This window comes from Eubalaena glacialis, chromosome 17 (assembly GCF_028564815.1).
Source record: "Eubalaena glacialis isolate mEubGla1 chromosome 17, mEubGla1.1.hap2.+ XY, whole genome shotgun sequence".
Taxonomy (NCBI): Eukaryota; Metazoa; Chordata; class Mammalia; order Artiodactyla; family Balaenidae; genus Eubalaena; species Eubalaena glacialis.
In genome coordinates this window covers 14,067,423-14,095,373 of record NC_083732.1, presented here as the reverse complement: position 1 = coordinate 14,095,373, position 27,951 = coordinate 14,067,423, and the positions used below count along the sequence as shown (strand labels likewise).

General features: G+C 37.0%; 1 protein-coding gene across 4 annotated transcripts in view; it reads right to left on the bottom strand.

The window, feature by feature from the left end:
• Window positions 1–27,951, bottom strand: part of PREX2 (phosphatidylinositol-3,4,5-trisphosphate dependent Rac exchange factor 2) — a 397,196-nt gene that overhangs the window by 157,852 nt on the left and 211,393 nt on the right. For all 4 annotated transcript variants that reach the window (XM_061172148.1, XM_061172146.1, XM_061172145.1 and 1 more), the window contains exons 9-15: window positions 23,602–23,751; window positions 20,772–20,916; window positions 16,613–16,713; window positions 9,588–9,691; window positions 8,833–8,882; window positions 6,183–6,258; window positions 2,367–2,439 (exon numbers count right to left, since the gene is read on the bottom strand). In XM_061172148.1, the coding sequence (XP_061028131.1) occupies window positions 2,367–2,439; window positions 6,183–6,258; window positions 8,833–8,882; window positions 9,588–9,691; window positions 16,613–16,713; window positions 20,772–20,916; window positions 23,602–23,751 (699 nt within the window). The remainder of the gene's footprint in view (window positions 1–2,366; window positions 2,440–6,182; window positions 6,259–8,832; window positions 8,883–9,587; window positions 9,692–16,612; window positions 16,714–20,771; window positions 20,917–23,601; window positions 23,752–27,951) is intronic.

Below are 27,951 nucleotides of genomic sequence, written 5' to 3'. Positions count from 1 at the left end.
TACATTCACAAATATCCCAATAACCCTTTTTTATTCATTTCTATAATTTCAAGCCAATGTTTCCTTTAAATTACTATTACCTAAAGAATTTTGAATTTTTAAAATAAGTAATATTTTTTTCATTGTTAACTTTTTTTTCTTAACCAAGTCTGCCACCTTTCCAGATTAAAACCCAACTTTAAGTCAAAGATTATATTGAATCAAAAAATGTATGCAATTCAAAACAGAGAAACCTACAGTGTTTCGAATTTGTAGTAAACATTTTAAGTAAAAACACAAAAACATTTCTGTTTTTAATATCCTGCACAATTATGGGAAAATTCAAATGGGTTAACTGTTGCCCTTATGTGTGTGACCAATTCCCACTGTGGTTGCTTTTATGCCAACCCTTCAAACCAGAAAGATGTCTTCTGGGCGAAAAGTGATTTTAGTTCCCACTAATGCCTAGTTCTTTTCTGTAAAAACATTATTCTCAAATAACCTTATTTCTGCAAAGGTCAGTTTTTTCCCTTTTATCTGAACATTAATATTTCCCCCCAAAGTCCCTAAGCTTCCTGGCACGCTCTCATGACATAACGTATATGTTTTGTTAGCCTTTTTAAAAATAAAGCTAAATACTAATAGAAAGAATTTGTACTCAGTGAGGCCCTGACAACTGTCAAAGTGTCTTAAAAGAGAAATCTCTATTTCTCCTTATCTACCCTTTTACCCTGAAGCTTACTTGTTGAGACAGGTTGATTCACTGAGTCAGGGATCTAAGATCTGCAGTCCCAGGGCACAGTAGAATGTTAGGCTTTATCATAAGACAGACCAGGAGCTCAAATTCCAGGTCTGGGACTGATTCTGGGTGCAACACTAGGAAAGTTACTTAAACTCCTTGAACTTCAGTTTCCTCACCTGTAAAATGCAGGCAATAAAACCTTCTTCATAATGTTGGACAAAACTAAAATGAGGTAATAAGTGTAAATAACTTGGCTTATAGTAGGCAACCAAAAATGACAGCTCTTTTATTTCATTATTTTAACAGAGGTCCAAATCACAATTGTTGACTAGCTGTATGTACGAATTGACCTTTGAATGGAGGCCTGGTTGACAACGTGAGTTAACAAATGAAACTACCAACCACAAATTAAAAGGTAACACAAGTTGTAGCTGACAAGAGAAATGAGGTATATGAGGTATATAATTGAGATCGAGTTAGGTCTTGCCTACATGACCTAAGTAGTTTCCCAAAACTCACATGGTGTTTCTGCTACTACTGTTTTCCTCCACCAAATAGTCAGTCTAAAGGCAGGGAGAGAGAACATCAATAGGGCCAGGCATGAACGGAACTAGCTGTGCTTTATTGACAGAGACTTTCGTAGGGAAAACCTTTATTGTAACTCAATATTTTAAAATAAATACTTAGATAAAATTGCTGCTTGTTGACACTTTAAAGAGAAAAATAATCAAAACCTTTGAAGGTTGATATTATAGTTTTAATCCCCTATAATGATGTCATTCCTTCCATTCCATTGTTGCCTCTTCAAAGACCTATATTTCCCCTATCAACTCATACAGTGGTCCAGAGATACTAAAATGTAATGGAATTCCCAAAGGAATATACGATAACCAAGGATACTCTCAAAATCGCTGTAACTTTTGCTGTACTTCTTTTCTTTGGAAAAAGGTAACAACTTTCTGAGTGTAATTGACAAATAGGTACAAGAGCTATCAAATATACACATACGCAAATATTAACAATGAAAAGAGATTGTTTGGGTTTATGGAACCTATAAGATGGTATGAATAGAGAGGGAAAACTAAGTCTCATTATTTTTATAAATTTAAGGGAAATGAAGTCATCAAACAAGAAAGAAATTCGATCTTTAATTAGTAGGTAGCCAAAAAGAAACAGATTTTTTTCCAGAGATTTATAATTTTGTTCTCTGAGATAATTTTGAAAGCATTTTTCTAAAAATAACAATAAATGTTCAGATTAAATGCTCTCATTTAATCATTTTAATATATACTGGCATTCAACAAAAAAACATGGGTCTGACCTAAAATAGTTTCAAAGAAATATATCAGCTTTTTTTTTTTTTTTAGAAACTTCTAGTTCAAGCTGTTGCTTTTTTGGAATCAGTCTAGAAAAAAACAGAAAAGAAGTCATGGCAACTGGTAGATAATAGTCGTTAGACACAGGAAAGGCACCAAAGTGACATTGAATGCAGATGTGGTGACCCAACAGGGACACGTGGCAAGACCCAGACAGTCTTGCTGGTTTGCCTCTAGATGACAACCCTGGAACACTGAGACACTCCCAGTGTCCTAACAAAACAAAACAGTGAAATACATCTGTAAGCTTCCACGATAACAATCCCTACCATGGTGCATAAATCCATTGTCACAGAGTCCAACGCCAAATATCATTGCCTCTTCTCTGGTGCGGCAATCCCCCTGTTAACCACAAAAGCCCTGTACAAGTTAATAGGCAACTGAAGATTTTGCTGCATCTTAACTACATTTGACATTTCAGCACTGTACTGACAAAGCCATTCATACATTAGGACAGACGTTACTTCCATAAGGCCACGATCCATCTAAGGGTTATAAAACATTCACTTGATTATGAAAATATCTTCTTCTGACATTACATAAAAAATAAAGATTTCATACTTCTTGAGAAAAATCATGTGTTATTTAAAAGGAAAATACATAGGTAACTAAAATTTATTGCTACCACAAATGATCCCTTTCTCTTATTTCTTTGATCTTATATCACAATTATGTATCAAGGAAATATCCTACATAATGAAAACTCACTAAATAAAACTTGCTAAGTAAAAACTATTATGCGTGATCTCAGTTATCACCTCCCTTCCACAAAATGGCCTTGCTCTTTAAGTAACCCCAAAGAAACCTACTAATCTAGGGTGACTCATAAGACCCTAAGAGTGTGTTGTTCAGTGAAGTCAGCAAATGCAAGCTTCTCCTTCTCTACCTTGCCAAAAAAAAAATCAGCTCATATAACTGATCCCCAAAAGAAAGCCCAATGCAAACTTTTGTTATGACTTTTATCTAGAAAACATCTATTTTATTCATTTAAGTATGAATTCATATACAGTCTGCCCTCCGTCACCACAGGTTCAGCATCTGAAGATTCAACCAACCACGGATCAAAATTATTCAGAGAAAAAAAATCCAGAAAGTTCCAAAAAGCAAAGCTTGAATTGCAGGACCAGACACTGTTTACATAGCATTTACATTACATCAGGTATTATAAGTAATCTTGAGATTATTTAAAGTACATGGGAGGTTATTTGCAAATACTACTCTATTTTATGTAAGGGACTTGAGCATCTGTGGATTTTGGTATCTTCAGGGGTCCTGGAACCAATCCCTCGTAGATCCCAAGAGGGCCGACTGCATATGAATATATATGTGTATATGTATGTATGTGTGTCTATATGTCATGACAGTTGTATGTTTTACAGTTTAAGAAGTGCTTTCTTACACATTATCTCATTTTTCCTAGTCCTATGTTTTAGCTCTTAGGTACAATACTCTACCAAATCCATCCTCTCTTCTCTCTGGCTTCTATTTCATTTCTATCTCAACACCCTAACCCAGTGTTTCTTCATTTCACTTCTAAATTGTCATAATTTTTTCCTGTACTTTCTCTAACTTATTGCCTTTATAGAATTAAACTTTCTTACACAGGAATATCATGTTCCAAAACTTTAAACTGACTCTCTTTTTTAATAATCGTAAAATATCAAAATTTTCTGTTGGGCTTTCCAGGCCTCCCATAATCCTAACTTCATTCTACCCCTCCAGCCTCATTTTCCAAAGGTGGGGTCACCTTCGCTCTTGTCAAGTTGACCCCCCCAATTGTTACCCTTCACACATTTAAATTCTACCTATCTGTCTATCAAGGACCAAAACAAGTGCCACCTCATGCTGTGACAACTCCACCCCTCACTAATCCTCCTGTTAACTAACAAGACATTTATAATCTGTATCTTTGGACAACGCATCTGTGCCCTTTGCAAAATATAGCTGTTAAGTAACTTTTATGAATTCACTCAAAAGATTTTTTTTTCTGCCACAAAGTGTGCCCAGTGCTACAGACAGTAAAGCACTCAAACAAAAAATACTTCCATGCCACCTAGCAATTCAAATCTGGTGAAGAACTTAGTCACTTAAAATATGGTATATGATAAGTACCATCACCCAAAAGCTGTCAGATCTAGACTATACTCCAAACAACATATAGACTATCACACTGGAGTCAGTTCTCTATTTGGTCCCCTTAAGCTCTCCAAGTCAACTCAGTGTCCCGGTCAATGCTAGAAATTAAGTTTTATTATCACTTGAGAGCCTTGGTGGAAAGAGACCCTTACTTTTAAAAAATCTCTTTTTCATCTTAGATTAAGAACTGTAACTTATCCTTCTCTTATCATTCCATCACCATGTCTTTCTTTTCACAGCCAGCCCATATTGTCCTAATCTGAAGCTAGAGTTAATCAGGTCTGAAACGTACATTTGGATACGTTTTACACTATCAGAATCATAAAGCTTAAGTGACAGAGAGGAGCTGACATATACAGCTAGTCCAGTAAGCAGAAAACAGTTGTGAAAAAAAAAATCTAGAGAGATTAAGTGACTCAACCAAGTTTGCATAACTGCTTATCAGCAGAACTGTCACCAGACACCAGATTACCTGAATCCCCAGTCCATTTCAATTTCTATTACGTACAATTTCTACAGACGTTGTCCTAACAGACCACTAAGAAAACCTGAAGAAAAAAAGAATTGCAACTTGGTCCGTTTTTTGAGCAACTTATTTTAGTCTTCTAATATTCACACTTGGAAAGTAAAAGTGCCAAAAAGGAAAGAAAAAAAAAAAAAAAGTTGATAACTGACTTCTTGAGTCAGAACTTTAAATATTTATTCAACATCAGCTTTTGCTTCAAAAAAACTTTCTTCAGTTTTCTCATATAATCAACATATAGTACAAGAATTCATGTGAATTCTGTAACAGTTTAATTTCCAGGTGAAATTCCAACTCTGTTACCAAATATAGAACCAATCCCAATGACACACACTGACCATAGTGTTATAAAAGGCTCTCACACTAGTAAACCCACTGGACATAGGAATTTGGGTTTTATCGAAAAAGAACTGTTTGGTTTAATCTAAGATCTTAATTTCTAGATAAAATAAATCTAAGTGCCATAAAATGCAAAAATAGGTGGTCTGGGATAGTGTAGAAGTTAATATTAAAAATAAAAATCTCAAAATGTATGTGCACAGATGAATCAAATGTGAATTAAACGTTAATATTTGAAACAAAAAAATAAACATTTCTGTGACTGAGCATCAAACGTTATTATCCACTTGCAACAAAGGCGGTAGGCTAATTTCTTCAACAACAGAAAAGTAAATTGACTCAAATATCCAAATGTAATGACAACATTTCAACCAAGCAATAGCCCCGTTCTCAAAATAGTAAGTTCTGTCAAAGTGGATATCAGTTTTCTTAGCCTTTTCTTTAATCCCTGGAAAACATTTGACTATTTATTAGTTGACCTAGTACAATAAAACATTTAAATAAATTTATATTTGAATATACATTATGATGGGCTAGATGCCTTGAGTTGCAAATAACATTTTCTCAATACCAGTTATCAGCTCCCACATTCTAAGAAGGAGAACAACAATCACAACAAATTTTGTACTTTCCTATTTACAGTGCGTGCAGATGGATACCAAAGCTCATATTATCAAAACACAATTATTATCTAACAGAGAAGAAGGCACAGGGAGATTAGAATAACCTGCTAGGACTAAAAACCAGATACCTTAAAACAAATCAGTGAACAAAACATACAAGTAATTTTAGTACATGCACATTTATTTAAATTATACTTCGTTTTTTTGATGGATCTCAGATGATATTTTTGAATCAAGAAACATCTTCCTCTTGAAAGACAATATCACATAAAAATTAAGTCTGGGACTCTGAAGTCAGATGATCCAGGTTCAAATCCTAACTCTGCTTCATTTTCGCTGTATGAACTTGGTCAAGTTATTTCACTGTCTCATTGGCAAGTGGGGAGTTTTAAAAAGTACCTAAATCACCTCAAAGTCTAAAGCAGCCATGAATGTAACTCAGCAACTTCTATTTGTCTATTTACCTGTGCAATTAACCAGTCTATCAGCTTGTTGGCCATAACCACAGATTTGTAGGTTCTTAAGTGGTAATCTTTATCTCTATAAAGGAAAGAGAAAGCAAAAACATTAAGCAAGAGGACAAGTAAGCACAAGGAACCATTTCATTTCGTATCAGTGTGCAACAGAGAAGTTTACTCAATGTAATTTGAATCGACTGTCCCACGTATGTGTAAATAAGACAGCTTTACAAGGTGTACACACCTGAAAACTCCCTTCACCAGCTCACACCAGGAGAAGAAACCCACAAGGAGACCAAAACAGGACATTTCTTCTTTCACATTTTCCTATATCCAAACTGATTGTTAATGCTATGTTACCTGGTAATAACTTGGCTAGAAATACAATAGCTCATTAGTAAAAGAATAATAAAATAGAATTCCCTCCCTTTAAATCAAGATAGAGTCTACGAAAAACCCCCTCAAAATATGGAAAATAAAGCAACCCCTTGTATTTCTGCTCCTGAGTTCTCCCGGAAGGCAGGATTTGCCCCGGAGGATTATTCGTTAGGCTCAGCTGGAGCGGGAGACCTCAGGCCTGTCTTGAGGGAAACACACCGAGAGCCTCGTCATTCATTTTGTCTGATGAGAGCACGGACTCAGCCACACTGCATCCCCAGGCAGCCCAGGGAATCCTGGCTCTCCACAGCAGACTCTCCTTTCTGCAGACTTCCCAGTTCTGAGAAACGTTTCAAAGTCTAGTTAGATACCAACAAAGTGCTCGTGATCAGAACAAGGCCGCAAGGGTGGAAACCTATAATTCATTTACTTTGCAGGCCTGGATCAAAACGGAATGAGAAAACGACAGTCTTTTCAAAATGTCAAAAAAATCCAAATTGCAATCAACTTGGCGTGACAAACAATTACTGGCTATATTCATGGTGCTTTAGCTTCTGTCAGTAGTTTACAATTCATATTGACATCATTTCATCCACTCTCATAAAAAGCTCCCCGAAACATGATTGAAATTTCTGAGAGTTCAATAGTGAATGCACTAGTTAGCCAGTAATCAACAGCAGATTTTTAAAAATCTTTTTAAATCTACCTCCCCATTTCTGATACCTCATCACCCATTTCATCTTGGTTTCCATAAGTGTCAATAAGAAGGACAGGGTAGTCTTTTATAGACCACATGTGGGTCTGTGGATTCTTCACCCAAGTCATTTTTCTTTTCATAAGCTGAGTTCACACGTGACTATCGTACATTCCATCTGTTTTATGGGTTTTTTTCCCGTAAATTTACCTTGGACAACTCATAAACCATTGTCATTTCTAGCCAAAGAACAATTCCTTCTTATCAGCTCTTTCAGAATGTAACTTTCTTGATAAGAAATCCCATGTGGCTAAAATATATTCTCAGAACACATTTCCTCACATGTGAAACCTACATATATATACACACATGGCATGAAAAAATTATCCAGTATCGTTTTCTATCAGTTTAGCAGAAAAAAACCTTAAGTATCCATGCGCTGTTAAGTAACCATCTTTTAGCATTACGTTATCCAACATATTTACAGAGTGCCTGTGCCAAGAATATAGCAGAGAATCAACAAATGTTGGTTCCTTTCACCTCTTTTTACTTCGTGAAGCCTGCTTGTGAAAGTGGACAGGGCATTTTCAGGAGTAATAGGTAAAATTCTGTTTTCTCCTTCAGGACCTGCAGCGTGGGCATTCCAACACTTATCAGCAACTTTTGGAATCTTTTTTTTGAAGCTCTGCGTCTCCTTGGAATTGGAAACCAGAGTGAAAAATAGAAACACTGTCCATCAAACGTTTGGATTCTATGGCCACAACTGAAAAGCCTCTATATTCATTCTAGAAATAGTATGTTCATTTTTTTGTTCTGAAAAATGTTTTAGTCAATAAACTCCAAATGATACCTGGCCATCTGAAATTAGTTTTACATTACATTACATCCACCAGTTAGTGTATACCAGTGCATATTACAAAAGTACTGATGATCTCTATTAGTAATCATAACACAGAACTCAAAGTTTTCTGCTGTTTTTCTAAAGAGATAAACTGAAAATGAATCCTGACTTCTCTTTAAAAAACAAAAAGGCATCTCTTCAGAAGTTAAAACATGGTACAGAAAAAAATGAGAAAATTATAATTATTAGCTCCAAATCAATTCTTAATTTTCAAGTGCAAAATTTTTTCTTTGGATAAAAGATGATTAAAAGAAAATACTGTGAAATAAAATACATATCCAAGATTTGATTACACAGTCTAATGAAAAAAATTACTATACAAGTAACCATAATGGTAAATATTTATAGTAAACAGTATTTTGAAATCCTCTCCCAACCAGTCAACTATTATTTATTAAATATTAACTGAAGGTGGATCATTTCAAAATCAAGTCTGTAATTTACTATGAATTAATGGCAAATAATTTTAGAAATCAGAATAAAAAGAGTAGAAGAAACTGTATAATTAGAGCCTCAGAAAATTCAGAATTATTTTCAGATAAATTGTGACTTAATCTTTAAAAGTAAAATTTTCACTTTGGGAAGAAAAACAAAATAAGTTAAGTTCCAGCTTAATAATATTTATCTAATATGCAATATAAATATTTCCATTTAACCTCCCAGAACTTAGAAACTAGACTCACCTTATCACTGGAGTAAATAGACTATGAAGACGGCAATATAATCGTACACCCTATTGTAAAACAAAAATATGTCAAAAGCAAGTAAGATCACTCAAAGGACAAACCAATGAAATTTTGAATAAAATAGATTCACTGTCAACATGATGAAATCATTACCCTATTATTCAAATGTTACATTACATCATAAAAATAATATAACTTAAATCTTTAAAAACAGGATTAAATTGTGCTATGAATTTTTCATATACATATGACATATACATACACAGAGGACTTTTAAAACTATTTTCTTAAAATATAAAATTTCAAGATACAATGTAAACAGAATATAAATCTATGCAGTGGTCCATCATACTACTTGATCATTACATGTCAATATAAATTTTGTCAAGTGTACAAAGAAAACTGATATTACTTGAATTTTATGTATTTGTCTTTTTGTTAAATTTATTCAAGTATCATGACCACTTGTTGCTACATGTGAAACAGTTTTCAACAGATAATCTTCTGAGTTATGCAATTGCACTATTCCCTTTTAGAATTAGATAAAGAGAATAAAAACAATGATCTAACATTCTAATTCTTATAATAGCAAGAAAAAAATCGAGAGGCTTGCTTACGTACGTCATGTAAAAATTTTCTATACCGGCAGAATTATTTTAAGTCTCTCTACAGCATTTTATCTTGTTGAAGATAAGAAGATAACGACAACACGAATTCTTTTATTGATAAAAGGTTATGGGAGAGGTTGTTACCTTTGAAATCACATCCTGCATCTCACTTCTTGGATAAAAGGTTCCATCATCATAGCGAAATCTATACAACATCTGTTCTGGTTTGAATTGATGTTTATCCGTAACTAAGAACATAAGAACAGCATATTAAAATCCTGACAATCTAAAAACTGGCAGATAAAAAACATAATCCCAAATACTGAAACTTATAGTTTTATCAAAAGTTTTTGTTTTCCTAACATAGTAATGCTAATCCAGTATTCTGATAGTAAGATTCATGATAAGATTTTGTTGTATAATATAGTTACAACTTCCATGTAATGAGTGAAGAACTAAATTAAGGTTAGCCACATTTAGGTAGCATAGTGTATGCATTCGTGCGTGTGCGTAGTGATTTACACTTAAATAAACAGACGAGTTTGTGTTTTCTATTTCTTCACAATGCCACAAAGTCAAGCAAAAAGTACCCTTTGAATAGCAGATACTCCAACTAGTGAGTTATAATTTGATTCTCAGCCCCAGAAGTGAATTTTAGCATTTATCTGTCTTATCCCACAGCGATCAGGCCAAGACCACACATAACCAATCTTGACCATTTATCCTGTGTTTAGATCTTCAGAGTAGATTAGATAAATTCAGTATGTAACTGATTCCAAAATTTTAACAGTTTTCTTACACTGACAAATGCTTTTCTTACACGTCACTTAATTTTTCTTTTCCTCAGTGGAAAATGAGAGTGGTCATCCTTCACTTCCATCCTTAAGATAAGATTTTCCATTCATAAAGACTCCTACTAAACTTTCTCTCAAGTTTCCTTTTTTTCTAGGTAGTCTGATAAAAAAAATAACTGTTCTAGAAAGGAAAAACCTCAAATTAAATCTCAAAGAGTTTACATTTAAATGTTTTCTTTAAGGGAATGAAAAATTTGTAGAAGAGATAATTTGTTGCAATGGGCTCTATTTTCATGATTAGATAGAAGACTTTGACCTTTACTTTTTGCTAAAAATGTTGAAGGGGGAGAAAAATCTGTCAGAATTCTCATGAACTATATTGGTGAATCCAGAAGAAAGCCAAGAGACTTGTAACACACACACACACACACACACACACACACACACACGCATATGCAAAGTTTCAGCAATTTCACCCTAATCTATCCAAACCAAATGCATGGCTTGCAGCCATAAAACTGAGACAGGCTTGCTGCCAAAAAGGGATAGACAACAAAACTTTTGGCATCTTTTTTCCAGATTAAGCCAAAAAGAAAAAAAAGCATATGTGAAAGAAAAATAAAATCGGAAGAAATATTTTGAAATCCTACGTTATGTTTCAAGACCAGTTATTTATTTCTCCTATGCAATCTACCTATTCCCATTTTTATCCCTTAAGATTCATTGAAATAATTTATTATATTGATGTTCCAAAATTCAAGGAAACTTGGGCCCAAGGGTATCTTGCCACAATAAAACAAGTGGTGGTTCAACCTGTTCAAAATGGAATGCTTCACTGTAAGGTAAACTCTTGTGACTTTGCTAATGAATCTTGGGCTAATCTGCAACTCTAGGCTGTTGCCTTGGAAAAACAGTGAATAGGTCTGCATTCAAATCCACTCCCCCAACTTCTCGAGCATGGAAAATGGGTTTATTAGCTGATGAGAAAGGTTGCTGAATGACATCTTTTAAACAACTCTGTGATTCTGGCTATTACCAGGGATGTACTGGTAAATGATGAACAGCTTGCTCTCTAGTGTTGTGGAAGAAGGAGCACTGATGTGTACCATTCGCCAGTTTCCACGGTATCAAATACTCCCACACTGGCCAATTTCCAGCTACCAAAATAAAGTCACTGAACACAGAATGAGATGTGCAGTGACACGTTATTATTTAGTATTTCCATCATACAAAAATAATAGACATAAATAACACCAAGACCATAGATAACAATAAAGTGTAGTAAAATAATTAGGAAGTGATGAGTTCTAAGGATATATTACCTTTGTTTATAATATAATTTAGGTATTTATATGTTTATATAATTTAATTTTAATAATAGCTGTGCTTAACTACAAGTTTGCAATTTTTTTAAACATTTAATCACCAGCTCTCTAGAGCTTTGACCAGCCAACTTCAGCACACCACTGGCTATAATGAATGAGCTCTCTGAATTCCCACATAAGCATTTATAATGTAAATAATAAAGCCAGACAAGAAGAACGTTATCAACATATCACAGAGAAAGCATACGCTGCCTCAACCCAAGAATTCCCAGTACAGCAAGGCTTTGCCTCTGATGAAGTTCTCAACAATATTTGCAATGTGAATAATAGCATTAACAGTCAACTTTTTTTTTTTTTTTGCTGGCTCTTTATAAAACAGATGGCTCATTCAACTTTATTTTAGGAATTCTATTTTCACTAAAATGCAGCTGGAACCACATACTAATGAAACTAGCCTGCTTGGCTCATATTTCTTCATTCTAATAAAATTATTAATGTGAAATTGAATAATATGTTCTCTTATCCTAGGCTTGGGAGAATCTCTATTAGTTAACTTTGGACACTAAAAAAAAAAGGTTATTTCCAGCACCAAAAGTTCTGTATACCAAATCGGACATTACAGCTGATCAGATCCTGATAACAGTAATAGCACAGGCCGCTAAAATCAAACTGTGACCAACAGGACTTTTAATAGAGAGTACTCAGTGCTAAATTTCTCAGAAAAAGAGTTAATTAAGCAGGTTATAAATATCATTGTTCAAAAAGATTTCAATTCTTTTAAGTTAAATAATCAAAGTGTTCTTGAATTTGAAATTTCAGAATAAATTTTAATATAGAATTAATCTACTACTTTCTTTTCAAAATTGTATTATTGGAAAAAGGTAGTGTCTGAGGAAGGGGAGGAAAGTTGATTAGGACTGAAATTCTGATATCTGTTCCAAAAAAAAAATCTTATGCTGTTGAATTTTTCTCTTTTAAGAGGAGGCAATTAAAATATTTTGAGACATATGTTAACAAAATAAGTAAGGGTGGTTCTCTCTGTGATTCCTTCCAGATCTCTCAGCAGTGCTGAACTGAAAAGGTCAGACTCTAGAGTACTATGTTCATGAAGAGATTGAATAAATATCATTCCAACTCCACTTTGTACTAACTTAAAATTGACTTGAATGTGTCTGCCTAGCTATGCATGTCTTCAGGGAAAGTAACAACAGTTTTGTTATTGTAAAGTAAGTAAAATTCCACCCATAATAGTTGTCCTCAATTTTCAGAACCTAATTCATTAGGTAAACAAGCAACTCTTCCTCATACAATTGCTGGATCACCTGTGTTGAAAGATGAAAGCAAGAGTGGATGGGTGACTTGAAAATAATCTTGCAGCTCCTCTGAAAGGATAACCTCTCCTTACGCCCTGACCTTTCCAGCTTTGGGAATAAAGCTTCTCTAATATCCTGTTATCTGTTACAAGGCATCTCATAGTCAAAAAGGAAAATACAGTGACAAACTTAGCATAGCTCTTTCTAAAATATAGTTAAGTAATCCCATAGAAGTACAAAAACTTACATATCCATAATTTTTTAAACAATTTAATAGCAGCATCTATTGTTGACAGATAGCTTTAAAACCATTTTTTTCTGTTATTTCTAATTCATAAAAGATTAAAGTGACTCAAATTAACAACAGACGTCACAATAACCTCAACTGAAAACAGAAATGTTAAAAGTGATTTTTGTGACTATTATATGCTGATATCATTGTAAAACATTAACAAATATATATAATGATTACTCTGTCTTTCATATGATTTCATAGATCTTGTATTGACCCAGGAGCTAAGCCTCAGGGGCAGAAATTGGGTAGTTTTTTACCAAATTGGTTTAGCTTTTGTTTTTCCTGCATATGCATCTACAGGACATTTCTAGGAGCCTCTTGCAGCCAAGGGTGACCACATATCCGAGTTGTGCCCACGGACATGTGCACAAAAGTGATGCACAATGGGAAGGGTACAAACCCATGTAAAACAAACCAGAAACTCCACCCTTCCTTCAAGGTGACCTTTAGGAGCACTGTATTGAAGATGGCCGAGCTTCTGTCAGGCACCAAAACCCTGCATGGAGCAGGGTGCCACCACCTCATCCCCCACCACTGACTGAACTGTCCATGAGTGACAAATTAGCTTCTATAATGTAAGCCACTGTATTGGGGAGGTTTATTTGTTACAGCAGCTAGTGTTAACCAATACAGTTTTCCTTCTCAATAGTCCCTGCAAAAAATTAGTTCTCCCATCCTAGTAGATTTCTGTCTTGTCTGAAAGGAAATATTCCAGCAGCTGGATTTCTTGATGGACAAGGTAAAAAGATAGGCTTAAAACTATTAGACCGTAAGAAAAAAAAGGTCGAAGGTTCATATTTACATACCTTCAAGTACCTAGCATAATATCTTACATGTAGAATGAAGGAAAGAAATCAGTAAGGGAAGGAGTAAATAAAAGGTATCCATAAACAGATTTTCCCTTCCTTGCTCTATTGGTAATACACAGGCCCTGGAAGTACACAGTCTGAATGGGAAAAGAATAATCACTTCTGAAGGTCAATGATTGTATACAAAGCCTCTTTACATGCCACCTACTTCAGCTTTAATAGATTGCAGGATAAAACAAATACAGTCCATTCTTGTCCCAAATATATACTTGGTCATGGGGTTAGAAGAAGGGAAAGAGGAGCATAAAGAGGAAAGCCATCTAGCTCAACATCTTTTCATTTTTACTTATAAGATACTGGATGACGCTTCTTAGCGTACTAGATGCTAAATGGTGTTTTAATGGCATTAGTGAACCAAGTACAAAATCATATACAATTTATCAACATTATCTGTTTGCTCAAAATATAATTATTCATTTATTCACTCACTCAGCAAAAAATTTATTAAGCACCTATATGTGCTGGGCATTCTAAGTGTTTGCTGTATATTAACACACAAGGCTCCTGTTCTCACGGTGCTTATATTTTGACTGCAGTCTAGAGTAGGGATGGGAGATAAAGAGAGAAATATTAAACAAAGAAACAAAACAACATGATAATTTCAGAGAGTGATAAGTAGTACATGAAGAAAATTTCAAAAATTTAAAAAGTCGTTTATTGGAATAGTGGAACTGGGTAGGATTCTAAAAGGCAGAGTGTCATGGAAGATGAGTCATAATACAGAGACTTTTGTCATTTCATTCACTGCTGTGTCTCCAGCACCTAGAAAGGTCACTGGCATATACTAGGAATTAATAAGCAATTGTTGATTGAGAACAGCAAGAGCAAAGATCCTAAATGGGGCGTCATCTTGGAGTATTCAAAGAAGAGACAGAAGGTCAGGGTGGCCACAGTGTAACGAGTTAGGTACAGCACTATGTGATAACTCAGAGAGGAAGTCAGGGGCCCTATCATGTAGGGCCTTGTGGGCCATGGTAAGAGATTTAGGTAAGATGTCTGGACTTTTCTTTAAGTTTAATGAGAAGCTAGTAGATGCCTGTAAGCAGGAGAATGCCTGAATCTTATATATGTCTTAAAAGGTCTCTTCAGCCATAACCTGGAGAGTGTTCTATGGGGATGGAGGACAAATATGGAAGCGAGGACAGAGAAGGTGGTGACTGGGAAGAAGGTGGAGATCCTGGAAGGGAGAGCGGTGGTCTGATTAGAGACCTGCTTGGTGGTAGGGCTTACAGGGCTTGATGGCATGAAGGAGAAAAAGGAATGCCAGGGGATTCCTATCTGGGTAGATGGTGGTACATTATATTGGCAGCATCTACTGTGGTGGGGAAAAATTTGGAGGATTTAGTTTGTTTTCAACTCACTCTAATTTAGAAAAAAAAAAATGAACATCAAAACACCACAGCCAAATATCCATATTTATTCATAGTTCCCTGCCTTTTTCTCCTCTCCCACATTTTGCATTAGAAATTCTTCAAGCTTTTATTCTTAGTCCCATGATCACTGCTTTCTTGTTTTTTGTTTGTTTGTAGTCTCTTATCGATGTGCTAAGGACCTCATGCTCTCTTGAAATGATTCCCAAATCTGACCCTCACTCTCTGCCCCGAGTGTTACACCCACACATTCTCAACCTCTTGCTGAACGCTCCCCTGCAGATGTTTCATACCCAATCCACCACAAACCCTTCACCTTCCCCCCGATGCGCCTCCTCTTGAATAAACTACGTCTGTCATCCAGACAAAAAGCTCAGAATAATCTGACCTCACCCTTCACTTTTCACCTCCTAAGTCCAAATAGACATCAAATACACTGTCTCAGCTTCTCCAGCATTTCTTGAATGGGTCCCTCTCATCATGCCATGGACACGGCCCTGGTCCTTTTCCTCCTGGGGAAGGAAGGGTCCCCATGGGCAGGGATCTCTGTAATCTCTAACTCTCCACTCATCTGTTATCTCCAGAATCAAGATCTGGTCGCTCCTCTGCCTCCAGATGCCCGTCAGCTCCTCATCTCCCTCAGAAGAAGCCCCACATACCACAGCCAGCAAGTTAAAATCTGCTGGGATCAGGTGTTTGCCTCCCTTTCTCACCACACCCCTCGTCCCAGCATATTCATCCGTGAAGGATACGGTCCTGCCACGTGAGACTCTGCGTTAGTTCTGAAGAGGCGACCATAAACCTTCCCACTCCCGTGTCTGAGGGCTACTACCTCCTCAGGGTGGAATGTCCTTCTGTCTTCTGTCCTTATCAGAGTTCCATTCATTCTACAATGCCCAGCACTAAGGCCACTTCCCTCATGAAGCATCCCAAATACTCTACTTAGAACTCGCCGTTCCTTCCTCTTCAGTCCCACATCACTTACCTGGAATTCTGTGTTGGAATTGTCTGTTTCAAGTTAAATATATCACCATAAACCTATACTCCCTGAAACAATATTCTGTATAGATGAGGCACTCAAAGATGTTGGAAAAAACATAAGCATCCTATAATGTGGAGAAGTATTATAAACTAAACTGATCAATGCAATGAAGATACATGTAATCTGTGCCTGAATAAATAGGTGATTAATAAAATAATTACCATGATGGATGATTCCATTTTCTAACAATGCTTGTCCCAAGTGAACACCTTCCTCAGGCCTGTGAATCTCTCCAATTTCCAACAGCCATGACACAAATTCACTGCAACAGAAATCCAATGAAGAAGTTAAATCATTAATTTTTTTCCCCCAGGAAGTCTATCCTTACCATGCATTTATCAAGCAGCTATGAAAGGAGTCTCAAAATATAAAGGAATGCTTGCAGTGCATTTCACATACATTTTTTTCACATATGTAACGCCCACAGATATAAATTGGACTCTATTCTAGAAAACTCATGTCCATACATTCAGACTTACCTAAGCTATACTTAATAACTATTCAGCTTATTGAGACCTTTAGTAAACACAAAGGGAAAATTCTAAAGTAGCTTTAACTATAGGTTATTCTGCACATAAAAGCAAATTTGGGACTAAAGAGAAACAACAGATCCTAAAGACAGCTAAACGACAGAACTAGATAGAGTAATAATGACTTAATATAAGACATAAACTGTCTTGAAAGTAGCTTTCCAGGCACAAAGAACCAGTGGGTTTGAAACTCCAAGAGGGCAGACAAAATTAAACTGCATGCCCTGTATGGTAGACAGACTTCTAAAGATGTTCTCCCACCCCCCTATCAGGAATCCTACCCCTTGGTTTGTCAATCAAATTCTAATCTAGGTAGCCCTGTGAACGGATTGGCATATGTAATTAAAATCCCATGTCAGTTGTCCTTAAAATATGGAAATTATCCAGTGGGCCTGACCTGATCAGTTGAGCCCTTTGAAGCAGCGTTTTCTCAGGCTGGTGGCACAAGAGGAAGTGAGAACGAGTAAAAGCACAGGAAAGATTCAATGTGCCACTGCTGGCTTTGCAGCAAGAGGGGGGGTCATATACAAAGGAATATAGACAACCTCTAACGGAGAGCAGCCCTGGCCAATGGCCAGCATGGAGACGGGGGCCTCACGCTTACAACTACAAACGATTAAGTTCTGCCAACAACCTGAATGTGCTGGAAAGGGGATTCTTCCTCAAACGCTCAAGATAAGAGCCCAGCCCCTGCTCTGTCAACACCATGATTTTGCCCTTGTGAGACCCTTAGCACAGAACCTGGTCTAACTCACCTGGACTTCTGACCTACAGAAATACAGGCTAATACATGGGCATTGTTTTTAAGTCACTAAATATATGGTCATTTGTTTTGCAGCAGTAGAAAACTGATACACACCAAAAGACACAGAAAAGTCTGACTACCTTGTTTTCAAATTTTAAAATTACTTGGTAAATTCATTGTTATATCTAAACTGTCATCCATAAGGAATACTCCAACATGAAACCAACCGTCAGAACTGTCTATCGCACACATCTGCTGTGGCTGAGAAAGGCCACTGAGGACCACAGCTCACATCTTTCAGCATTTCGGGAGAGGATGGGGAGCCCCAGCATCTCAGATAAGAGAGGTGATGTTTTGTAACACTTAGGAGAGCTTCAGCTCAGTACTGATTTTTTTTTTATGGCCGTGGGGTATCATTAAGAGAACACTAAATACAGAGACTTATTACAATAAAATATTTAATCATGCTCATGTTTAAAAAGCTAACATTCGAACTCTTACATTAACTAATGAATATATTTTAGAATAGTTTTATTTTTTGCACAGAGGCCAGAGAAGCAAAGCTATGGAAAGTGTCAGGATATTACTTTTCCATTTATTTCAAAACTAAAAGCAATACATATGGTAAAGCCAAATAACCAAGGGATACAGAAATTCAAAAATGGATGTCTAGTCTACAATGCACATTTTAAGGCAGAAGAAGTTGTTAAAGTTCTTTATATGCTTCTATTAAATAAGAACCATCCAAATGAAAGAAAATAAAAGTAAAGTAGAATATAGTATAGCGGTTAAGATCATGTACTTTGCAATAAAACAACCTGGATTTAAATCCTGTTTCTGCCTCTACCAGCTGCGTGATGTTGGGTTAGTAAATTTAGCTCTCTAAGCCTCAGGTTTTTTCCTCAATGACACAGAATTAGTAAGACTATCAACCCCATAGTGCTGTCCTGGAGTTAAACATAATAGTGTGGGTAAAGGGTTAATAAAACCCCTTCTCCTTCAATAAGGACAAATTTGACCCTGGGTTAGCTTTCTAGCTCTGCTTCCCTAGAAACCTGATGAAGGTCGGGTGTCAGCTGTGTAACTAGGCAGCACTGCTTGTGGTAAAAATGGCTCCTGATGGCTCAACTCCAGACTTATAAATATATGGTGAGAAGCCATAGCCTGGTGTGACTCTCTTGTAAGTGGGCACATGATCTGGGGACCCTGGAAGTTACGCCCATGAAGTTGTTACGAGAAAGAGCGTCTTCTTTGCAACATGGGACTTAGAAACCAAGAGGGGCTCACAGCTGCTCTTTCCCTTGCACAAGAACCTTCACTTGGGGCACAGCCAACACAAGCAACTCTAGCTTGCTGGCAGCTGTGTGTCCTGCTGGGAGGGCCACCCCATTGAAGAAGAGGCCCCCTGCTGCCCTGAAAGCACTGGGTTTCCTGGCCTGTATTCTAACGGGGTTGGGATTGGTATGGCCTATGGTGAGTTTGTGTGTCTGCATAACTAATTAAGAAGACATGCTAAAATATAATGAACACTGCTGTATGTTACATATGAAAGTTAAGAGAGTAAATCCTGGGCTTCCCTGGTGGTGCAGTGGTTGAGAGTCCGCCTGCCAATGCAGGGGACAGGGGTTCGAGCCCTGATCTGGGAAGATCCCACATGTCGCGGAGCAACTGGGCCCGTGAGCCACAACTACTGAGCCTGCGCGTCTGGAGCCTGTGCTCCGCAACAAGAGAGGCCACGATAGTGAGAGGCCTGCGCACGGCGATGAAGAGTGGCCCCCACTCGCCGCAACTAGAGAAAGCCCTCGCACAGAAACGAAGACCCAACACAGCCATAAATAAATAAATAAAATTTTTTTTTAAAAAAAGAGAGTAAATCCTAAGAGTCAGCACAGGGAAAAAAATGTTTTTCTATTTCTTTAACTTTGTATCTAAATGAGATAATGGATGTTCACTAAAGTTACTGTGGTAAACCTTTCATGATGTATGTAAGTCAAATCATTATGCTGCACACCTTAAACTTATACAGTGCTGTATGTCAACTGTATCTCAATAAAGCTGGAAGAAAAAAAACAAGACATTCTGGTAGGTATTACAGGTAAGCACTACAATCATTTCCATTGTTAGAGAGGAAAGAGAAATTTAACTCTCCCCAATCTCTCAACTAGCCAGTGGCAGGACCAGATTTGAGTGGGGACAGTCTGATTGTGAAGTCTGGGCTATGAACCACCTCTCCAGTCTACTTTTATAGCGTTGACACTGGCATTTACTAGCTGTATGAACGTAGGCTGGTCACACTCCCTGATCGCTACTTTCTGAATCTTTAAAAAATATAAGGTTTTTAACTCCTAAGTATGTATTGGAGGATTGGAAATAATTATCGGAAGAAGCCAGCACAGAGCCTGCCATAAGCAGAGCTACCTGAAGGCATCCACCCTGCCCTCCAGCTCTGCCTGCTTAACCCACCAGGGATTCCCACTTGCAGCCGTGCAGTCGGCTACAGAAACCAAAGGACATACAATCAATCTGCTCTGGGCTGAACAACCAAGCGACCTCCTTGCCTGTTCCTCTGTGCCTGGCCCCTCGCGTGACCCACTTTTTCAGACTCTCCATCTATATCCCTTCATCCTTAGCCCAGCTGTCTAAATTCTGAATTAATTGGTAGTGTAGACTATGTGCCCTTCAGTGTAACTGACTCTCAGGCCCTGTACTCATGTACTTGCTGGACTCTGTCCCTACAGGCAAACCCGCCTGCCCGCCCGCCCCTGCCTGACCCCAGCCTCTGCTTCACCCCTGAAACACGGTATATCAGAAATTACTGAAGTCATGGATGAATGGATGAATGCCTTAACTTTTCTGGTCAGGATTCCTGGCTCTAAGTCCACTCCCCTCATCCAACTATGGCCCAGGAAATGCTGATAGTAAAGAAAGATTCAAAAAACACTTAGGAGAATATTTTTTAGAGAAAAATGAGTAACTAAAAGAAAGTTAACACACGAGATCATGAAAATATGAAAGAAATACATGCATCCAGACTACCAACCCTACCTTCCAAGAAAGCATTTAGGGAACGTAGTCAGTTTTCTTTTTCTGTCTTTGATCAGATTTCCTTGTTTGCACATCATTTTATAAAGTTTCTCACCCTGTTCAGAGATCATTACCCAGGTGTCTTGCTCCATTCCTAATTTTAAACCTATCGAAAATGAAACACAGGACAGGTAACTGAAAAAGTCTCTTCATTCGTTCATGCCTTCATTAAAAAAACATTCATTGCGCGTCTACCACGTACTGGGGGCTGTGGATACAGAGTTCCTGTGATAGGGCCCTGGTTGTCAAGAAGCTCATGGGGTACCAGGGAGACAGTCAAGGCAAGATGCCCGGGGCCATATGGCACCTTTGGGCAAACTGTGCCCCAGAGGCACACAGTTTGGCCAGTGCAGAAGAGCAGCTGTATCTCAGACGCTACTGAACCCCTTCTGTAGGACTAGATCAGCACAGCTGGACACGGTGGCCCTGGAGACAGCCTTAGAGGGAAAACTGTGCTACAGTAGAGACCTATTCAGAGAACTTCGCCTCTATCTGACAAACAATAGGAAAAGTTTCACAGAAGGGCTGTGTTTGAATGCACGGGTATGAACAGGATTTCCAGAGAGAGAAAGTATTCACGAGGGCCTCTGAGGGAAGCAGCATGGAGCCCTGGGTTTCAGGTGACAGGACAGGAGGTGGAGGGGTGAGCAGGGTCCATACTCAACTGCAGTCTCAGCGTATTTCATTCCTTCGGTACTGGGAGAACATCTACGTGTTTTAACCAGAGGGAGGGGGAAGGCAGAGTAATGAAGGAAAGGAAGTTTTGTTGCTTTGGAAACAAAGCTCAGAGGACAGTGTAGGGAACAAACTGAAAGCGGGAGGGTTTAAAAAGAGGGAGACATTTAGGAGGGACCCGCCAAAGTTCAGGTAAGCTCAAGTCTCTGTAAACAATAGCAGGTTTGGACGTTCAGGTGGAGTCCAGGGGTCAGCTGATTAAGTGAGCATGGAGCTCCAGAGAGATGACAAGGCTGGACATAAAGATTGAGAACCTGGCAGTGCAGAGTGGAAGTTAATCTGATAGGAAGAGACAACGTAGAGCAGGCAAGGAAGTTTAGAGGTGACCAGTGCCAAAGGGGAAATCCTGGGAACACTGACAATCAGCAAATGGGACTGATGAAGAACTGTGGCAGAAGAAGAAGAAATTCTTGGATTATTTTTAGTCTTCTAGCTACTAAATTACTTACTAAAATTTTATTCTTTACTATGGAGAAGCCATTAACATTGGTCAGTAATAGTGAGTAAGAATAGAGCCTGTTAACATAAGCAGAGTTATAGAATGTGCTTTCTTTCTTCCTTTTTTTTCTTTTCTTTTTCTTTTTTTTTTTTTTTTTTTTGGTCTTAGGGGTATTTACATGCATAGCCATTCTGAGAAGAGTTAAGGTTCAACTTGATGAAGAATTCAATTTACCTTCTAAATGATTTGTTATGCTATTTGAATTGACTGCTAGATTCAACAAAACTTAAAGAGCCAATTATGCATTCATGATCTCTGTTTTAAATTTTTCTGTCTGGTTCTTCATCTAAGATCAGTCAAAGGAGTAAGTATTTTTAAATGTTTTGGAGATACTTATAAAAAGGTATGCTATGAATATTTTAATCAAGGTAGAAACTCTCTACACCCTTCATGGGGAAATACCTAAAGATGGAGGAAGCAGCTCTTTGTGTTCCAAAATTTCATCACCAATGAGATATTTTATACCTAGATCTCTGAGAAAAGGAATAAACACTGTCATGTTTCTCATCAATTATTTGGTAAAGAAAATAGTAGTTATACAAGCATTTCTATTTCCTAGCTGAATTACAGAAATACGAGTACTTGCAGATAAACTTCATACAACTGAGTATCACCAGACCAAATACTGTTTGCAAACCTTGATAAAAACATGAAGTGAATTTGAGCTAGGCCTCCTTGTGTGAACAAGCTCCTTACTGAGTTACATTACATTCAGTGGCATTATAACAATATTAAAAAGTTAATATTCATCCAAATTGCCTTATTTTATAATTAGAATACCAAAATATGTGGCCTAGGAATTTTCAGTGTACTGTTAAATGTACAGGGAGCAATTGTTGCAGGCCCCACAGCACTGCATTATATTATTAAAGCATGTTTCTTAAAGGAAAACTCTATAATGATGCTTTAGAAATGGCAAGAATAAAGTGCAAAGAAAACGGAACAAATTTTAAAGCAGGTGAAACTATTTGCCGTAAATTGAATGTCTGTGTGCCCCCAAATTCCATATGTTGAATCCTAATGCCCAATGAGATGGCATTAGGAGATAAGGTCTTTGGGGATTAGCTCATGAGGGTGGAGCCCTCACGAATGGGATTAGTGCCCTTATTAAGGAGACCCCAGAGAGCTTTCATCTCTTCTGCTAGGTGAGGACACAGTGAGTAGATGGCCATCTATGAAACAGGAAACAGCCCTCACTGGATACTGAATTTTGGTCTTCCCAGCCTCCAGAACTGTGAGAAATGAATTTCTGTTGTTTATAAGCCACCCAGTCTAGGGTAATCTGTTACAGTAGCCTCAGTAGACTAAGACACTATTTAAAAGACACCACTAGCCACAATATAATTATTTTGCTAACTATATAAGGTTTTCTTTTACTTTATTTCAGTAACAACATTGGAAGTATTCAAAAAGTATTTTAGCCTGGCCTTACATCACATAGTTAATCTAAGTGAACATTAGACACCATCTACTTTCTCATAACTTTTGCCCATTTTCTGCTTTCTTGTTAAATTCGAACCTTCACAAAGTATAATAATGCCCAATTCATACACCCACCTTTCCGCCGTTCTCTTTCTTTCAAAATAGCTTCAAACCATTCATGTTTCTCTTCAGGTGTTTTTGCCATGCACACAAACCATTTATTTTTGGCTGTGTTATGTATCTTCCACCCATTAACAACAATGTGTCCACTGCTGTGGAAGTCAGCTGAAAATTAATAGGTAAAGGTGAATGAACAGATATAATATATATTTGAGTAACGCAATCATTCAAAAAAGGTCCAAAACCATTGAATTCTTCAAAATACCTTTGCTTTATATATGTGTATTGAAGACCATACAAATTTTAAAAATTGAAGAAACATTTATATATTAAATGCAGTCAGACCTCAATAATGGAACATTTCTAACTCACAGCATTAACATATTACAGGAAATTAACCACCCAAACTCATTAACATTCCTTTCCTCTATGTCCAAAAATATTGTTCAAGTTCCTAAAGCAATAAAACTTTAACAATAAAACAATAAATAAGATTTTTTTTAATGTAGACCATTTCAAAAGTCCACATAAAAAGAATTTATTGAATTTGTTACAATACTGCTTCTGTTTTATGAAAGAAAAAATTCTTCTTTGTGAATTCACATTTAATTGTCTTTTTCTAGATCTCACCATAATTTTGGCTAAACTGACATCCTGGATTTGAAAATGTCATCAGCAAACCCTTTCTGGCAGCTCCCTACCTAACGGCAGGCAGAGAATAGACATTAATTGTAACCAGGCTTTACTGGCATGAGAGTCTGCAAAGCAAAGATTTCAAGACAGAAACACATACGACAAATGCCTGAATCAGCATCTGCATCAATTAAAGTGACATCTTCCATTGTCTCCCTCGAGAGACACTAAGAAGCTGTGGTGGATAATAGGAGGTAAGCCACAGAACATAAAAGGTTGTGGCACTACACCTGTTTTTGTTTGTTTGTTTCTTTTGATCTATTTTATTTGCTAAGTTCTGAGTAGAGGAAGAAATGGTTTGGTACTCATTCTCCCAAAATCTGGTTCTCATAGTCTTTTAGCTCCAAAATCACCATAAGTTATCTGTGAACAGAATGTTCCAAAAACGCATTATTGAATGATTCTGTCCAGGTGGGGGAGAGGGCTACTTTAAAAATTCCAGGTTACATTTGAGCCAGGATAGGATTATATTATATATATTATATATTATGTTAGATATTCTTCTAGCCATAATCTCATGAATACTCAATAACAATTTGTTAATACGTAGATTTAACCTGACAGAGGATTTTCCCTTATAAAGAAATTACCATCTGTTTTTAAAAGGAATTTTTGTATTTTTCTTCTTACCTTTACATATTTAATTCATATTCACAATGCATACAAAAGAGCAGAACCTAATAATACATGTCAGATAAGCATCATTGGAATTAGTAAGGTAAAAAAAATTATTATTGTAGATCCTAATTAGACCACCATCCCTCCTTAATATCTATAAAAATAACCAATTGAGAATTTAGGATAAATTGCTGGAAAAAAAGATCAAATTATACGTGTTTCCACACCCCCCTCCCGCAAGCTGTCACCTTACAAGGCCAGTATCACAAACAAGAACAAGCTCTTCAGATTCTCTCCCCTCTTCGAAAACCAGGCAAGGATTGCTAAGTGAACCGTAGCACTGCAGCTTAAAAGATCCCACATTCCCACTAGCGTTATTATCCCTTTACCCATACTCTAGACAAAGAAAACCACAAGAGCCACATGCAGCCTGCAGTAATAAAACATTAGACTTACTTTAAAATGAGCATAATGTATTCCGCCCACAGAACATAGGGGAACTCAAGTTCAAGTGCCAAACTCACCAGAGTGATGCTTCTGACCTTGTAGAGTAAGTGTCCTGGGCAAGCCACCTCTGTAACCTTCCTTTCCTCCTGGGATTACTTGAGCCTGGCACTGCCCTCTTCACACCCCGCTGACTTTTCCTCCAATATTTTTCATTAGCAGCCATTTCTTAGCTCAAAAGCCTTTGGTAGCTCACCACTGAATCAAGTCAACACATGTAGGCTTGCTTTAGAGATTCTCCCTAGACCGACTCCACCCTACTAGCCAACTTCATTTCCCACTACGTTCCAATGTGTTCCCACCACTCTTCTTGTCTGCTGCTTTCCTTCTTGTCCCGAGAATATTCATGTGTCCCCCAAGCCAAGGCTCTCATCAAGCTATCCTGCTCTACTCTCTGACTCATGGACCCTTACTTCTCTTTAATATGTACCCACCTTTCCAGGAAGCCCTGCCTGACCACTCCAGCCTGTGTGTTCAAACTTCCCTCAGAAACTGTACAACTAATGTCAGAACCAGCATGTGATTGCACATGGCTACTGTTTCATGTACAAAGAGCAAGATCATCAGCTGACCATAAAATCTACTATCCCAAATAACAGATTAATTGCTGTATCAATATAAGGTTTTCAAAGAACAGTTGTGTCACCTAATAATTTACAATGAAAGGATAATGTTCCTTTTCAACATTTATGTGCTAGCTGTTTTCTATCATGACAATTTAAAAAATCATAAGCAATTTAAAACACATATACACACGTGTATATATATGTATGCATACACATATATGTAATACATACAACAGACCTCAAAATGTAGTGTATTTTGTAACGATATCATAGTTACTAAATTATCAATGTTGTACAAAATAAGCAATTTATTTTTATTTATTTCAAAAGACTTAGTGATATATAAACAGCTTCATAATTTTAATCATAGTACCTATCTCAATATCTTCATTTAACAAAATAAGAATTAAACTTATCTATGAAGAACACCCTCATTAAAGATCACAGAAAAGTCCGACAATGCCTTTCCTTAAGTAGGAATTTTAAAATATTTTTTGAATGAAAGAACAAATAATCTATTCATTGCCAGCAAACACAGAAATTTGTAAGTTTCAATGGATCTAAAATATTAATTTTATAGGAAGTGTCAAGAAGAAATGGAATTAAAACTGTCATTCATTAAGTGTGGAATATCCAAGTTCAACAGTCTCTAGTCACTGATTTTTTTTTTTTTTTTTAATAAATTTGTTTTTATTTATTTATTTTTGGCTGCACTGGGTCTTCGTTGCTGTGTGCGGGCTTTCTCTAGTTGTGGAGAGCGGGGGTTGCTCAGCAGTTGTGGAGCAGGGTCTTAGCTGCTCCGCAGCATGTGGGATCTTCCCGGGCCAGGGCTCGAACCCGTGTCCCCCGCATTGGCAGGCAGATTCTTAACCACTGCGCCACCAGGGAAGTCCCCACTGATTGTTTTTTTTTAAAAAAAAGAAAAATCCAAGAGGCAGCCTTGAACAAGTCACTAATTATTTTGAAGCTATCCAGTTTGCAAATTCCTTACTCTTAATTCTGCAAAGCTTTATACAATGAGATGGGGTTTTTCCAAAACTGATACAACTAACTATAAATCTCATAGGATAGTCTGGTATCCTTTCAATAACTTGCATTTTAATAAGATAAACAATAGCCAAGTATTGTATTGTTAGGCTAGAAAACAGAAGAAACTGCCAGAATATATTATTTAAAACATCAAGAAATTGGTGTCTAAGTAATGTATTTAACCTGAATTCTGGTGATCAGCAGTGGGAATGCATAAATTTCTAAGAGAAATTTTTAAAATTACAATACACTCACATTATAAGTATTTAATGTTGAGAAAATTATTTTTTAGAATAAATGTTTGATTTTGTCAAACAATAAAAGAACACTTTTCTGGCATCCAAAATAACATACGACATTATTTATGGGGAAAAAAATGTTTCTAATTTTTCCTTTTAAAACTCTAAAAAGTAGCTTCTCCATTGACCTTTTTAAATTCCCAAAACACTGCCTCAAATTAATAACACTGAAAATTTAAGTGTATCAGAAAACAGCGGGCTTCCCTGGTGGCGCAGTGGTTGAGAATCTGCCTGCCAGTGCAGGGGACACGGGTTCGAGCCCTGGTCTGGGAGGATCCCACATGCCGCGGAGCAACTGGGCCCGTGAGCCACAACTACTGAGCCTGCGTGTCTGGAGCCTGTGCTCCGCAACAAGAGAGGCCGCGATAGTGAGAGGCCCGCGCATCGCGATGAAGAGTGGCCCCCGCTTGCCGCAACTAGAGAAAGCCCTTGCACAGAAACGAAGACCCAACGCAGCCAAAAATAAATAATAAATAAATAATAAATAAATTTTTTAAAAAATTATATATAAAAAAAGAAAACAGCTATTATATTCTCGGTACTCTTTTCAACATTGTAAAGTTATGCCACTTTTTAATTAAGAATGTATTAAATCCAGCTTATGAAACAATACTAGTTGTTAAGGTAACTATGGTTTATCTGTTTAATTGACTGTT